General features: G+C 49.3%; 1 protein-coding gene across 2 annotated transcripts in view; it reads left to right on the top strand.

Annotated features, from left to right (window-relative positions):
- The first annotated feature begins 76 nt into the window (after positions 1-76).
- The window catches only part of FBH1 (F-box DNA helicase 1), a 48,514-nt gene continuing 33,294 nt past the window's right edge, over positions 77-15,296 (top strand). Inside the window, exons 1-3 of one of the 2 annotated variants that reach the window (XM_046011370.1) lie at positions 77-220; positions 10,869-11,024; positions 12,984-13,585. In XM_046011370.1, coding sequence (XP_045867326.1) covers position 220; positions 10,869-11,024; positions 12,984-13,585 — 759 coding nt within the window. In that variant the 5' untranslated portion in view covers positions 77-219. The remainder of the gene's footprint in view (positions 221-10,868; positions 11,025-12,983; positions 13,586-15,296) is intronic. The other variant, XM_046011371.1, reaches the window with a different exon arrangement.

Below are 15,296 nucleotides of genomic sequence, written 5' to 3'. Positions count from 1 at the left end.
CCGTTCCGATTGGACTTGCGAGCAGTCCGTCTGCCCTGGCGGCGGGCTCTTCCCGGGGCTGCGGCTAGGGCGGAGCTGGCGGAGGAAGTCCGCGGCCTGCTCCGGCTGGCGCTGCCCTGGGGACGCTGGGACTGGGAGGCAGGGCGGCCCGGGCCCTGCGGCGACGGCTGTGGCGGCGGCGGCGGCGGCGGCGGCGGGAGGCCCGGTTCGGAGCGCCATAGTGCGTGAGGCCGCGGACGTGGCAGGGAGCGCGCGGGCGGGGCCCTGCCGTGTGGACACTTAAGCTCTTGGGGTCCTGAGCGGGGGTCCGGCCTCGCGGGGCGGGAGCAGGTCCGCGGGGGGGCGTGAGGGCCCGGGGCGAGCGCAGCGGTGCAGGAGCTCGGGTCCGCCGCGGGCGGCCGGGCGGGAGGGGCTCGGCGGGGCGTGCACGAAGGAGGGCGGGGGGCGCCCCCACACCGCGTCCTGCGGCCGGGGAAGCGGGGAGCGGGTCGTTCCCCGTCGGTTGCAGAAGGAGGCACGGGGGACGTGGCCTCGGTGGCTGACAAGCCGGCATTTCCTTTTCTACCCTGGTGTTTTGACCTTGGGCGAGTCATTTGATCGTGTCCTCTTCCGACTCCCTCATCGGAGTCCCCCTTCTCTGAATATTAAGAAAATCTGGGTGATGTGGGAAGGCCTTGAGCTTGGCTTGTGCAGAGAACGTTGGGATCTCAGCAGGCTGAGTGGGGTGATGGGAGGGACTAGGGCAGGTGCTGAATTCTTAGCCGGGTCTCACCGGGGACGAGTCGTTCAAACCTCCTGGCGTTTTAAGTCCCAAAGTTGCTAATGTTTGCCAGGCCGGGAAGCAGTTGGGCTTTACATTTTGTGTTGCGCTGTATGGTTTATAGAGTCGTTCCTTAATCTGCAAACAGCCCTGCCAGGCATCATTACCGGCAGGGAAATGGATGCCTCAAGAAGTTAGTGATTTTCCCGTGGAGCTAGAGGTAATGAGTCCTCTGGAACAAAGGACGGTGGCACCTAGTGAGTGCCTGCTGGGGCCTGGCACTGCGCTCCCGTCAATTAAGGGAGATAAAAAGAAAGGAGGCCTCTGGTATGGACCCATGCAAACAAGCTCATTTCACTAATGAGCAGACTGAATTTGGTTAATTTATTGAGGAATATAGGTAGGCATACTGGAGGCAGAACTGGGTCCAATATCAGCTTTGCCCGAATTATTGTTCCATTATAGCTTGCCACTTCAGCAAAGGGTAGGCATAAAAGTATTTCGAAATGCATGGAGATTTAGAACATGCCCAACGTTGCTCTTACTGTGGCTGTTCGTTTGGTGCCAGTGGAAGCTGAGCATCTTGTAACTTTTTTTTCGCTGCTCATGCCCCCCAGCCCCATCCTAATTACAAAAGACTCCACCTTTTTTTTTGCCATATGTCTCCAGTTTCCCTGTTTTTAAAAAGAAAACGGGGACACACGGGTGTATAATAAGAAGATTTCAAATCCAGGTGATTGGTTACTTACCTGGTACCCTCAGTGAAAATCCAATCCTGTGTTCTTTAGGAACGTAGCTTCTGTATCCCCTTTTAGATAACTAGATGATAACGTATACGCGTCTGACCATGCGGTTTTTCTAGATCAAAAGCTTGGTGTGGAGGGGAGGAATCTGTACGGTGAGCTGACAGATGGAGCTGTGCTTGGGTCTTGCTGATTTCCCAGTTGGGCTGCCTCTTTTCTTTTCTGCAGGCTTTTGGAATTTGTGGTCTGCCGTTCAGTGTCTCGTGTGGTCAGTATTGGCATTGGGATTTGCTACGTGGCTGTGTTCTCTCCTTTCTCATACGCTGTATTTTGTGTTCCTGTAGCATTCCGCTACGGTCATCGGTGTCCTGATTGTTGGTGTGTTTTGTGGTCTGTGAGTGTGTGAACACTGTTGGTATTGGTCATAGAACTGTGAGTTCAATTTTGCTGCCATCATTTTTTTCTCTGCTTATCATATCCCTTTACCCTTTGTAGGTGGATTTTATTTGAAAAGTGAATTGGAGTCTGTCTTTGCCCTTCTGGCTTGGAAGTCACTGACTCCTAGAAATTTATCTCCCAGCATCTTACATCTTACAGCTTCAACTGTCGCTCATGTGCCTTTTGAGGACCAGTCTCCTATTTCAGAGTTCTTCCTGGAGCTTAACCCAGCATACCACAGATAAATTTAAAATGAAGCAAAACAAACAACTGCTTTCAAAACAGGGAAACGTTCATCTTCCCCTTCCAGGAAAAAGCAAGTACAACAAAAACACTGTCTCTCTTTGACACCTTAATGTGGTTAATGACGTGACCTCTGGGTTCCCCGTTAGAAATGTCGCTTACCTTTGTCACTCCTCCTCTTCATCGTTCTTTTCAGTCTTGTCGAAGAAGATGTGTTGATCTTCCTGTTCCCCTTCTCTCTATTTCTGCTGCTGCTGCTGCTCTCAGGCCTTTCCCAATTCCTGTTTTGGTCAGGGAAGTGACTTTCTGTCTGATTTTCCTCGCGGCCTCTGCGTCCACCCATCCCCTACCCAGCTCCCAGGAAGACCGCTGCGGAGTGTGAGTCTGACTCCTGTGTTAGCGCTGCTGGTAAGCTAGATGATGCCGCGAGTCGCCTACACGGTAAAGCCCACGATTTCTTTCGTGCTCTATTTAAGGCCCTTTAGAGTCTGTGCCTCAGATTCCTTTTCCAGCCTTGATCCCGATCTGTGAACCTCTCGTTCTAACGACATTTGACTTTCCACGGCACCGGTGCCGTGCTGGTTCTCCGTGTTTGTACATAGTGTTTCTTTTGCCTTCTGGACCCTCCTCGTCTTCCGAGGCTGGACGCTTCCTGACGTCTTTTCCAACGGCCCTAATGTCTTGCCTTTACTCTCAGCACTTCTCTCTCTGTAGCACACGGTTCGCCTGATGTTTGGTGATTTGTGACTGTTTTGCTTGCCGCCTCACGGGCAGGCAAAGTCTTTGCCGTTTGGTGTGCTGGTGAGTGTTCGGCATATGACAGCAGAGATGCCAAGAGAGGAGGCCATCGTGGTGTTTATGATGATCTACGGTATCGTAACAGCTTAAAAGTGGAATGTGCAATTGACAGAAGGACAAGTCTCTCAAATATATAAAAATATACTCTAGGTTGTAAGTAACAGTTTCTTGTTTTTCCTTTCTTTCCACCATTCTTATCCTTGTGAGAAGCTCGCATCTCCATCCTTGTGTGCCCTAAGTGAAGGCTGTCTCTTCGGGAGGAGCGTTTGCAGGGGTGAGATGACCTGAGGAAGATCAGGCCTGCGAGGCTAGGCCTTTGGGGTTTCTAGACAAGCAGGATGTGGCCATGGGAGGCACCTCCATCAAGGGAGCCGGGACCACAGCGTCTTTGTTCTGCGTTTATTTCTTGCAGTGCTGATGGGGACGCGATATTTGGAAGTTTTTCCATTTTGAGCTTAGTGGAGTTAGTGATGATTTTCCTCGCAGCGACGGTTTCTAAATACTCACTTGTTATTAAGTCTTCGGTTATGACATTTCACAACGATGAGAAAAAGTGACCTAGAAATTAAGCCTGACGTTTTCAGAGGCTGCGTTAAAGCTTTCTGGATATGGAAGGCGGAATATTCCAGGAGAAAGAACTCTGCCTGTGGGGAGTCAGAAATGCTGAGTGCCATTGCCCCCAAGCAAACCTCCTCTGAGCCGCAGTTCTAGCGTGGCCCAGTCGTGGGATCCAGTGGGTTCCAGGGAGGGTGTGTGCAGGAGCTCCTGGAGCCATGAGGCACTAAGGAGCTATCAGGTCGTGTAGGGTTTCGAGGCCAAGGAAGAACCCAGCTTTTGTGGCGGGAAGCGGGGGAGCGGTGTGGCGCTCGTTTGTCCGTCTCATCACCAGTGACCCATGGAACCCAGTGTGTTGGGTGCTGGGCTGAGTGAGTCCCTCGCTCCTGCCTCCCGCCGGATGACAAAGCTTTCAGTCCGGAGTGGAAGACATGTTAATACCCACACAGACAGTTGACGATACTATAATAACCGTAAAACACACTCCAGTAATATAATTTGCATATGACACATATTAAATACGTAGTTTTGCAGGTAATTGTTACAAGCGCCTTGGAGCCAGGCAGGGTGGTTTTATTAGCGCAGAGGGCTTCCCGGCTTGAGTGACTACTTTCTGCTGAGCTAAAGTTGGGAAAGAACATATTAACTGGTTAAACTGGGCCCTTAGGTCTTACGGCCCGTGAAGCTCCTGGATCCTTGTGGTGTTGGACCATGTTGCCCGGCACTGCTGTCTCCATAGGAGACCCAAGAGGGAAGGTGCCCACTTGCCCGTCTTCGCAGGGCCCTTCCGAGGAAAGCGGGAGGCTTGTGGAGAACTAACAAGATGAGGTTAGGTGACTCCGTAAGTTAGTTAGCAAAACTGCCCTCTGTGGTTCTTACTAGGAGCAGTCTGTCTGGTCAGGTACTTTGTCCTAGACAATTACCTTGATTTCTTTCTTTCTTTAAGATTTTATTTATTTATCTGACACAGCGAGAGCGAGAGAGCGAGCACAAGCAGGTGGAGTGGCAGGCAGGGGGAGAGGCAGACCCCCAGCCGAGCAGGGAACCTGCTGGGGGGCTCATCCTAGGACCCTGGGATCATGACCTGAGCCAAAGGAAGATGCTTAATGGACTGAGCCCCCCAGGTGCCCTGATTGCTTTCTTTCTTTTTTTTTTTTTTAAGCAGTTATTTAACAGTCTTTCCCTCTAGGAACTGTACGTACTTAGTGTCTTCATCCTGTCCGTTTAGGTCTGTAACCTGTAAGCTTTAGAGGACTTTTTGTCGGAAGTTCTGATTAGCAATGATAGGGGAAGAAAGACATTTACTTGGTACCAATTTCCAATGATCCTGGAGTGCTTAGAGAAGGCTTGGCTACAGTAAAGATAGATCTAAACATGTAATGACCATCAAAGTTCATGTCTCCACCTCAGGACAATCTCAGGTGGTTCCAGGTTGTGTGTGTGTGCGTGTGTGAGTGTGTGTGTGTGTGTGTTGGAGAGTAGGGGGTAGTGGCCGTCTTTGAAGCAGTAATCCAAGGACCCAGGCGGCCTGAGGTGCTTCTGTTTTGAACTTGGGGCCTCTAAGGATGCCCTGGGGGGTCAAGTTCCCCATTAACTGGAAGGGGGTCAGAGGATGGAGGAACAAGCCCGAAAGGATTTGTGGCCAGGCCTGCAAGCGGCAGCCGTCCGTTTATTTGCATGTCATTGGCTCGAGCTCCGGCAGTGACCTCCTAACTGGTCAGGCCAGAGACGTGTAGACGCGCTGTTTGCCGTGGAAGAAGAGAAACACTGTCTTTGCCACAAAACCCAGAGCTCTCTGTTTCACTTTCTGTGACTTGTTTTGTAAGTTGTTTTGCAGTGACGATTCTGGAATGAAGCTGACTGACCAGAACAGAGTCAAGGAATCTTAACTGTGCTTCTCACTCAACAAGTGCCTCAGGCTCTGACTTGGAAAGTGTTATCTTAAGAGCTTTGGGGGATAAGGTGGTGAGACACATTGCCAGCCTTCTAGGGCCTTCTGGTCCAGGAGCAGTTGAGAACAGCTGTAGCTCAGGGGAGGCCTGGGCCCGTGGGCCTGCAAGGCAGGGGTGGCCTGGAGGCGGGGCCCACATGGGACAGCGGTGTGTCATCGGCCGCTCATCGAGGGGAAGACTCGATGATGGTTACAGGTAATGATCACTGCAGGCGATCACCGCTTTGAAGTCAGCACAGGGCGGAAACCCGAGGCTCTGCTGGGCTGCGGAGCTCTGGGTTCTTGAAGGGGGGCCCAGCAGAGCGGGGGGTCACAGAGATGTCCTGCTGTGAGAAAGCAGGAAACGGGAAAAGCAGTGTGGTAACGGGCACAGTTCTGCTTGACCAAATGGCTTTCGTGTGTCCTCAGTTTTTTCCAGTCCTGACACAGGAGGGGGATGACACATTTCTGTTAGTCACCATGGGACAGTCTCTTAGAGGGTACAGACCACCCGCGTGGGTACAGAGGACCTTTCCACCTCCGGGCCTCACGCGGCTCAGAAAGCGCACGAGGGACCCTGATCTTTCACCGCACGCTGACCACGGAGCCCGCTTCCCCTTTGCTCCCGAAGGGATCCCGAGCAGCTTCCAGCGGTGACAGACGTGCCCCGTGGGACTCCGTGCACTTGGCATCTAGGGGAGGGACGGATGCTGTGCGGTCTGGGTGACTGGGGAGGAGGACGTCGCATTTGAGCATCTTTCTTTTGATGACATTACATTGAACTGTTGGTTTAAAAGTACGTTCGTAAGAGTAGAAGGGTGGTTAGCATTTTGCTGTACTATTTTTTTTTTAATTTCAGCAGAACATTCATGCTGGTAAGATAAAACTCATGGGCCTTCAAGGAGACACCGAGCCTGGTGGGGTGGACGTGTCGTTGTGACACCGTAGCCCGTTGGTTCTGTCAGTCTCGATATGGATGTCACCAAGTATTTGCATCTGTATCGTCTCATTTGAGCCTCAGCAGTCCTGTGAATTCAGTGTGGTGGGTTATGGTCGTCACCACCTTTGATGATAAGGGAATCAAGGCTTTAAGTGTTGAATACACCTGCTGAGCGGAGGACGAGTCGAACCACAGTTGCGTGATTTGTGTGACTCCGGAGGCAGACGGACACAGGGCTCTGGCTCCCGGTTGAGTGAACGGAGCGCTTCATCTCTCAGAGGTCTGAGAGTCAGGTAAAATGCAGTCTAGTTTTTCTGATCTCTCGCTGAAGTCGGAAAAGTAGTTTTTGATACGGAAATCCAATCAAAGTGGTAGCTCTGGCTCCCAGGTCAGCAGTCACAGGTGGCTGAGGGGACACCGCTTCAGGCGACAATTCCCAGAAGCCAGATGGCTCAGCCTGGGGGCCTCTCCTCCTCCCGCTCTTACCTTAGCTCCTTCCGTGATGGCTGCATGCCGGCATCCGCGGGAATTTACGTGAACTCTCTGGAAGCCGAGTACTGTGTTCGGCTCACTCCTGTTACGCCTTTCTTCTGCTCCTGTGCCTTTGTCAGATTTCTGCAAACATTGCATCTTCTCAACAGAGATTCAAGATTGGATGTATTTTGCAAAATAAATATGTAAATAAGAGCCTACCCTGTCCATATAATTACATTTCCAAAAATAATTCCTTTTGGGTGTTTTTGATGTTCTCTCTCATGTGGTCTGCCCTTGCCAGGTTCCCTGAAGGGAGTTCTGCAGCAAATTCCTAGCAGTCTGGAGCTTAGGGTCCCGTTCCGCCCAGCCTTACCACGCTCCCTGCTCTCTTCTCATCCTTCTCCTCTTAGTGTCGGCTCCGCAGGTGCTGTGCGTCCAGTACCGCGCTGCGTTCACAGGGTGCAGTCAGAAAAGACAGAATAGTTCCTTATCTGCTTGGAGGGCGCTGGCTGGCGGACTGCTGGGCGTGTGGTTAAGACATTCCCACCCAGGGGCGCCTGGGTGGCTCAGTGGATTAAGCCGCTGCCTTCGGCTCAGGTCATGATCTCAGGGTCCTGGGATCGAGCCCCGCATCGGGCTCTCTGCTCCGCAGGGAGCCTGCTTCCTCCTCTCTCTCTGCCTGCCTCTCTGTCTACTTGTGATCTCTCTGTCAAATAAATAAATAAAATCTTTAAAAAAAAAAAAAAAAAGACATTCCCATCCAGTTGGTTGTCGTTATCAGGGCCTCCCACGTTTGCATGATGGCATCGCCTGTTATGGATGGTTGGCTGCGGAGGGCTGGGATGGGCTGGGATGAAGCCATTCTTAGGTAATTTTTACAGAAAAAGTTCTAGGGTGTGTGGCATCTCTATGAAGAAGTACTTCTTTTTTTTTTTTTTTTTTTAAATATTTTATTTATTTGACAGAGAGAAATCACAACTAGGCAGAGAGGCAAGCAGAGAGAGAGGAGGAAGCAGGCTCCCTGCGGAGCAGAGAGCCCGATGCGGGGCTCGATCCCAGGACCCTGGGATCATGACCTGAGCCAAAGGCAGAGGCTTTAACCCACTGAGCCACCCAGGAGCCCCTGAAGAAGTACTTCTGTACACACCTGCTGGCAGCTACCATCTTGTTTAACAGTTGCCAAAGCCAAATTTAGGGGTATATTATAGATTGCGTGGGCATCTAAAACCTTGCCTGACCCCAGGGTTCCTATTGGTTCTATGTCTCTATTGCCTTTTAGACGTCTTGTGTTACCTGACTCATCCCAGTAAGCTAAGCAGGTCTGTGCTGGCCCCAAGGCCCTGGGATTGCATGAATTTGAGTGGTTTGATATTAATCTTATTCCTTTGTGATTTTTATCTGCGATGGGTTTTCCTCTCCAGGCCAGTTTGGCAATAGACCTTCACCTTTCTTTATTTTTTTTAAAGAGTTTATTCATTTATTTGATAGAGAAAGCATAAGCAGGGGGAGCGGGAGAGGGAGAAGCAGGAGAGGGAGAAGCAGGCTTCCCACTGAGCAGGGAACCCAACGAGGGACTCAATTTCAGGAGCCTGGGATCACGACCTGAGCCGAAGGCAGACGAGTCACCGAGGCCCCCCGCCCCCGGCTTCTCTAGACCTTCACTTTCCTTAAATAAGATAGTGCCTATTAGCAGTTTTTGCTCCTATCTCCTGTTCTAATTCTAGATGTTCTGTTTGCCAGTTCTGAAATAGTTGGGGATATTGGAAGAGCCAGAGAAGCAAAGACCAGGCACGTATTTGGGATCTTCAGTGCTGGTGGGTTTATTGGTTGGAATTCTGCAGCTGCTCCTGTAAGATGCACTGCATGCACTTGGAGCACCCGAATCAGGGGCCGGCATTTGTCGGTATTTTGGAAGGGTCACCGTAGTTCTACCTTATGACTTCTTGCCGTTCGACCGCAGGGCCCTATTCAGGCAAAATAGTTACATTGTTGACTTTGTAATATGAGGGGTTTGAAGCAGAAGTGGTAAAGTTGTGTCTTTTATATAAAAAGAGAATAGAGTTTAAGCTTATTTTTTCAATGTAGAGAATTTCAAATACGTTTTATTTTTATAATGCAGACAGAGTGCACACTCATTTTTTGCCTCTTTAAATGTGAATAAGACTCTTCATTTTTCGGATCAAGGAATGTGTTCAGCAGCGACAGAAAAATCAGTTATCAAACCATTACACTGGAGGGGATATTTCCAGTGCATAGTAAGTAATTAAGATATATTACCTTTTTTTTTTAAGATGTTCCCAGGAATACAGACGCGGCTGTGATTGGACTGCTGATGTACTTCATGTCTTCCTATTAGGTGGCATCTTTATAATTTGAAAATTATTTCAGTGTTTTCTGTAAACCAGTCATATCTAAGCTTTGTTAAGCAGAGTGAGCAGAGGGCTGTATTTGGGTGGGGTTCTATAGTTCAGGGAGTGTTGGGTGTATTTTCTCATTTAAGCGTTATAATGCCACTGAGTCTTGGAGAAGTGAGTGAGCTGGTCGGTCCAGCAGGTGCCGTGTGATGGGTCAAGGGCTCACACCAGGGCCCCTTCCTCTCGCTCCGCTTGTTGCCTTGATCCCTCTGGCCGTGTTTGTAGAAACAGCTCTGGCCCCGCACGGTTCTGTCTCTGCCTCTAGTTTCTAAATTCACGTAGTAGAAGATCTCTAGCATCCTTTTAGAGGGCTTGTACAACTATTTTTGCATGTAGGAATCATTGTTTTAAGGTCTTAAAATATTCATGAAGACTTTTTTTTCTCTACAACTTCTGTTTAAACCATGAAAAAATGAGCTGAAATTTGGAAGGAGCGTTTCTGAAGACGCTAAGGGCCGAGGGGGATTCATGATTTAAAAAAAAAAAATGTAAATCGTGCTGGTTATACTCATCCATGACTTGGTTTTAGACATTTTCGTGCTGAAATGGTGAGTGAGATTGCGGCGTCTGATACTGGCATTGGCTCGAGTGTTTCTAGGACTTGCGAAAACGTGGTACGGACAGGACGGATTTTATTCTTTCTTGACCGTCTCGGTAAAGGATGACTCTGATTCTGTTATAGCTCTTCTTGTCCTTTCTTTACTTTTGCTTTCTTTTTGAAGTGTACCTGTTCAGAATGTTGAACATGTAGTGTAACCGCTCTGTCTAATGCCATAAGGAGGTAGCTAGATCGCACATGTGTTCCCAGATACAGAAACACGAAGTCTTGGCTAAATATGAAAAGGAATTACCTGATAGAAAACGATGAATATAAAACTATATATGTCAGTACTCTTGAGACCGAATTCTAGGTACAGTTGCTGCTCTAATGCGTTGCCAAGGGAGGGTATGAAAATTCCTTCCCTCGAAGATCCTCGAGAGTGGATTTGATTCTCTTCCACTTGGGGACATCAGTCCTGTCCCCTTATATCAGTGCCAGTACAGAGATGCCCTAGGGGCTGAGACGCGTAAAAGGGGGGGGGCCCTCTGGGATTTTATAGGGACTGTTTATTAGTCACTGCGTTGTGCTTCTGAGACCTGGAGAAGCTAGTATATACCGGGGACGATGAATGAGTTTATTTTTGCAAAGCTAAGCCAACCCTAAAATACTTAACGGTTATTGTGGGAACATAAATGGCCTGGATAAAGTCAGAGAAAAGATCTTGGATCCCAGCTTACGCATTAGTGGTAACCTCTTTCTGAATAAACAGTTCATGATCAGGGCTTCCAAGAGGTTTAATAAAAAGAATCATTTTAGGATCTTATTTTAGGGTTTTTAAATTCTAAGGAGGAAATGCTAAGAAACTAGGAAATGACTAAAAGTGGGTAGGAGTTTAAGGAAGAAGGAAAGAGCTGGTTGGGGAGGTCCACAGTCACTAGAGTCCTGAAAATTAAGTATAAGCTGTTTGCTCACTTGGAGAGTTGGTGATGACTAACGAGTGTCCCATTTCTTCTGCCCGTTGGTACCAAACAGTGAGACGGTTTAAGCGGAAGCACCTTACAGCCATCGACTGCCAACATTTGGCTCGGAGTCACTTGGCTGTGACCCAGCCCTTCTGTCAAAGATGGACCAACAGAGACCCGAACCATGGTCTCTATCCTAGACCCAGAACAAAAAGAGGGACTAGGGGTATGTCTTCCAAAAATACCTTGCATTTCTGAATCTGTAGTGTGTGTGACCTTTGACTCTCTCCTGGTATTTGTAAATATTGTTGCTGTGATTTTCAGTCCTCTTGCCATAGTTGGACACGTTTTTCAATATGTGTGAGTTTCCGTGAAAATGGCATCCCCTGACAGCGGTTGGCCAAAGCCGCAGGGAAACGTGGCAGAACGAGTTGCATTGGCTCACTTTACCACAGTGCGGTGGGAGACATGCACCAGCGTCATGGCCCTCCTCCCTAGAGTTGTGTGCTGTCCCTACTCCAGTGGTCTGTCACTGAGCGCATTAGTTTTCCGTGCCATTAGTTTTCTCCAGAATGCCCCGCTGCCGTGCTTTCACGGTGGACTGTGCCCTTTGTTGCCTCGTGCCCAGCTGCTGCAGGAGCCCTTCCCCTTGCCTTCAGGTGTTCCTTCTTCCGAATCAGCTGGAACATACAGCGTCAAGTTAATATCGTTGAGTTCCATTTTCTGACCCATCACTCAGGCACCTGCCATGAAAAGTTTCCCTGTTACCGTTAGGGACGCAAGCTTGGACTTGCTGTCACGTGGTATTTATTATTAATTACATGCAAATTCTACTTCTGGGACTTCGGTTTTTCTTATTACCCATTTAGGTGCCAAAGGAATTCCTCCTTTTGTTAGTAATACGCATCAGGGGAGTCCTGATTGCCTTAGTTCTCTTTGATATGTTTAATTTCAGGATCCAACTCAGATCTTACATAGTCATCTGTAACTACCGTAATACGTGTTTGTCACTTTTTGGAACTACTGTACCCCATGTATGAGGCAGTTTTAAACTCAGTGGTGGTATTTTGTTTGTTCTGTGTGTAGAAGGCAGCTTCTCTGTGTCGTGAGTTCATTGACGAAGACTTGGTCAGCGTGTGTACGTTTCCGTGTGGAGTCCCGGCCCGGAGCACGCGCAGGCTCCGTGGGTGTCCGTGCCATTGAGTGCCACAGTTAGAGAGTATCGGGATCTCACCCGGCCTCTCGCCTTCAAGCCCTGGGTTTCCATCAGATCGCCCCAGAACCAGTTACAGTTTTTTCCTCTAACAGAGAGAAAATACTAAATCCTATGAATTCTGTTAGAGGCTAATCCTAGTCTTGTTCTGCTCTCTTGTTTTTCACAAGAATTCCAGCTGCAGCCACTTCGGGCAGGAACCGTGTCCTTTGTTATATATCGATAAGGCGCTTAAACACTTGACTGGCATTGTACAATACGGCGTAAGAATACGGTGGTGATGTGTGAAATCACCACTTGAACTCCCTTAAGTGCCTGGAAGTCTGAGATCAGGGACCGTACAGGCCGTTTCACTTTCAGTTTGTCTCACAATCCCGGGGGGCCGAATGAAGGCCCATTGAAGGAATGTGTGGGCGGGTTAGGTACCACCTGCATCATATGACGAGAATTCTGACTCCCTTCTTCATTTTAAAATCAGTGACTGTATCAGCTTCACAGGAGGAGATAAAAATAAATCACAAGGGTTTTAAGTGAGGCAAAGAGTAGGTTTTCCTGAATCCTGAGAACCTGAAGCATTTTCTTGTCTCCTTCAGCAAACTAAGATTTTGTGTTGTACGAGTAAGGCAGGAGAAGTGAGTTCTCGTAAGTGGGTGTGTCTGTGTGAGGAGTTGTTGACCTTCTGTCTGTCCATTCGGGTGTTCAGTTTGTACATACTGCAAAGTAGACCGTGCTCCTCAGACCATCTGGAGACTGGTGTCTGTCTCTTCCATGCGTGTGTCTGAGTATGTGAAAGAGCCAAATAGAAATACTTTTTGGATTAAAATACATAATATAAAATTAGTTGACTGGTGGCTATGTCCTTGTCTCTGTTTTCTATTAATGGACGTAATTAAAATCAGTGTCCCTCCTGTGGATCAGCGGTGGCTCCGTGGTCCTTCCCATTTTGTTCATGTGTTTGGGTTCTCCATGCAGGTCAAGGATGTCAAGGGTACAACACTGAGTTCTTCCCATCCGCCCGGCAGCGGTGCATCAATGACATGGCCAAAAGCAGTTCTGTGGGCCAGGACACCTCTAAGGACTCGGAGGGGGACATGATCTTTGCTGCAGAGAGCAACTGTGCCCTGCCTCAGGAGGGTGATGGAGAAGCAAGACTGGGCACGTCAGGGGCTGCTCTGCCTGCAAGGAAGCGGTCTTGGTCCTTTGAGGACGACAGGAATCAAGCTACAGGGACCAGTCAGTGGGATGGGGTTTCTAGAAAGACTCCACGGCATCGTTTGTCCCCATCGGGCGCAAGACCCAGGGAAGCCAGGCAAGAAACCGAGGACTCTCTGTTGTGGCGCTCCACAGAGTCCGGAGAGCCCAGCCAGGAAGTGGAGGACATCGGGCCTGATCCCATTCCTGACTCCTACTATGGGCTTCTGGGGACCTTGCCTGGCCAGGAACCCCAGAGCCACATTTGGAGCCTGCCCAATGAGGTCCTCCGGCATGTCTTCGCCTTCCTCCCCGTGGAAGATCTCTACTGGAACGTGAGTCTCGTGTGCCACCTTTGGAGGGATATCATCAGTGACCCACTGGTACGTAGACCGCTCGTGGCTCCGTGGTGCTTTCTCGGAAAGCACGCAGCTTAGCTTCGCTCCCAACAGACCTTAACGTTCCTCCAGAAATGGTAGTTTCTGTTGGCCTCTGGAATAATACCCGAGCTCCCTGGAGCCCCTTACGGCTTTCCGTGTTTGCCCGAGGATTTGCCGAGAGCCTCACTGCCCACTCCCCAGCATATCCCTGTATTCTGTCCGCCACAAGGGATTCTCTGTGTCCCGACCGTAGGCCGCATACCCCTTGCCCTCTGTAGGCTGGTCCAGCCTCCTCCCCGCCGTGCCACATGTAAAGGGCCCCTCATCTCTCTCTTGACGTCTCATGTCTTTAAGGCTTCACTCTGTTCCTAGGGAAGTGGAATAGAAATTTCTCCCTTTCTCTTCCTTGTGCTTTTGTAGCAATTTCTACCTCTGTTTGAAGCTTATCCCATTCTGTATTAGTTTGGAGAACCTTCTGCCTCCTTTTAAAGGTTTTATTTATTTGAGAGAGAGAAAGGGAGACAAGAGTGTGTGCCAGCAGGGGGAGGAGAGTGGGAAGGAGAGGGAAGGGGAAAGAATCTCAAGCAGGATCTTGATCTCATGGCCTTGAGAGCATGACCTGAGCTGAAACCAAGAGCTAGACGCTTAACTGACGGAGCCATCCAGGTGCCCACCTTCCTTCTCCTTTTAAATTACTGGCTCATGGACAGAAGGCTGCTGGTCCTATTTGTTTTCGAGTTCTCCATTGTGCCTCATGATCTTTTATATACAGTAGGTGATTCATAAATGAGTCTTGCATGGAATCACCCTAGGTGTCCCTCTTGCCGTTGATACGTGGGCAGCCCATGCTCTTGGAAGAGACTTCCTGGGGCACCTGGGTGGCCCAGTCATTAAGCATCTGCCTTTGGCTCAGGTTATGATCCTAGGGTCCTGGGATTGAGCCCTGCATTGGGCTCCTTGCTTAGCACTGCTCCTTCTCCCACTCCTTGCTTGTGTTCCTTCTCTCACTGTTTCTTTCCCTCTGTCCATTAAATAAACAAGATGTTCAAAAAAAGAGAGAGAGAGAGAGAAAGACTTTCTGGTGCTGAGTCCATTCCCTCACTGCTCTGACACCCTGCCCTTCTGTTGGTCTTCGATTACACGTCTTCCCTCCCAGCTGCGGGCTCAAGGGTAAACCCACGGGCTGGGAACACGTTCTGCTTGGCTTACGATATCCCTTATACTAGCCATTGGGGATAAACCCTAGAAATGAAGATGAACTCTCCCTTCAGATATGGCGAAGTTTAGAAATTTAGGGATGGAGGGGCACCTGGGTGGCTTGGTTGGTTGGGTGTCTAAGACTCCTGGTTCTGGCTCAGATTGTTTTGAAGTCATGGGATCTAGCCACACATTGTGCTCCGCACTCAGCACAGAGTCTTCTTGGGATTCTCTCTCCTTCTCCTTCCCCCTCTACTCCTCTCTTACATGCTCTCTTGTCTCAAATAAATAAAATCTTTTTAAAAAAGTTTAGGGATGGAGTGCAAGGTAGACTTATGAAGACTTAATACATTTTTCTTATAAAAATGAAGGGTTTGGGATGAAATTTCATATCACTCTTGCTTCATTCTTTGCTTGAGGTCTTGTTTTGTACTTTCTGAGAACTGCCTTTCTGCCTTTGGGTTTGACCTCTGTTTTGTGTCATAGTATTTCTACCCACCGAACTGAGATACATCCC

Source organism: Meles meles, chromosome 7 (genome assembly GCF_922984935.1).
Source record: "Meles meles chromosome 7, mMelMel3.1 paternal haplotype, whole genome shotgun sequence".
Lineage (NCBI taxonomy): Eukaryota > Metazoa > Chordata > Mammalia > Carnivora > Mustelidae > Meles > Meles meles.
This window is presented reverse-complemented; position numbering and strand designations above follow the sequence as displayed.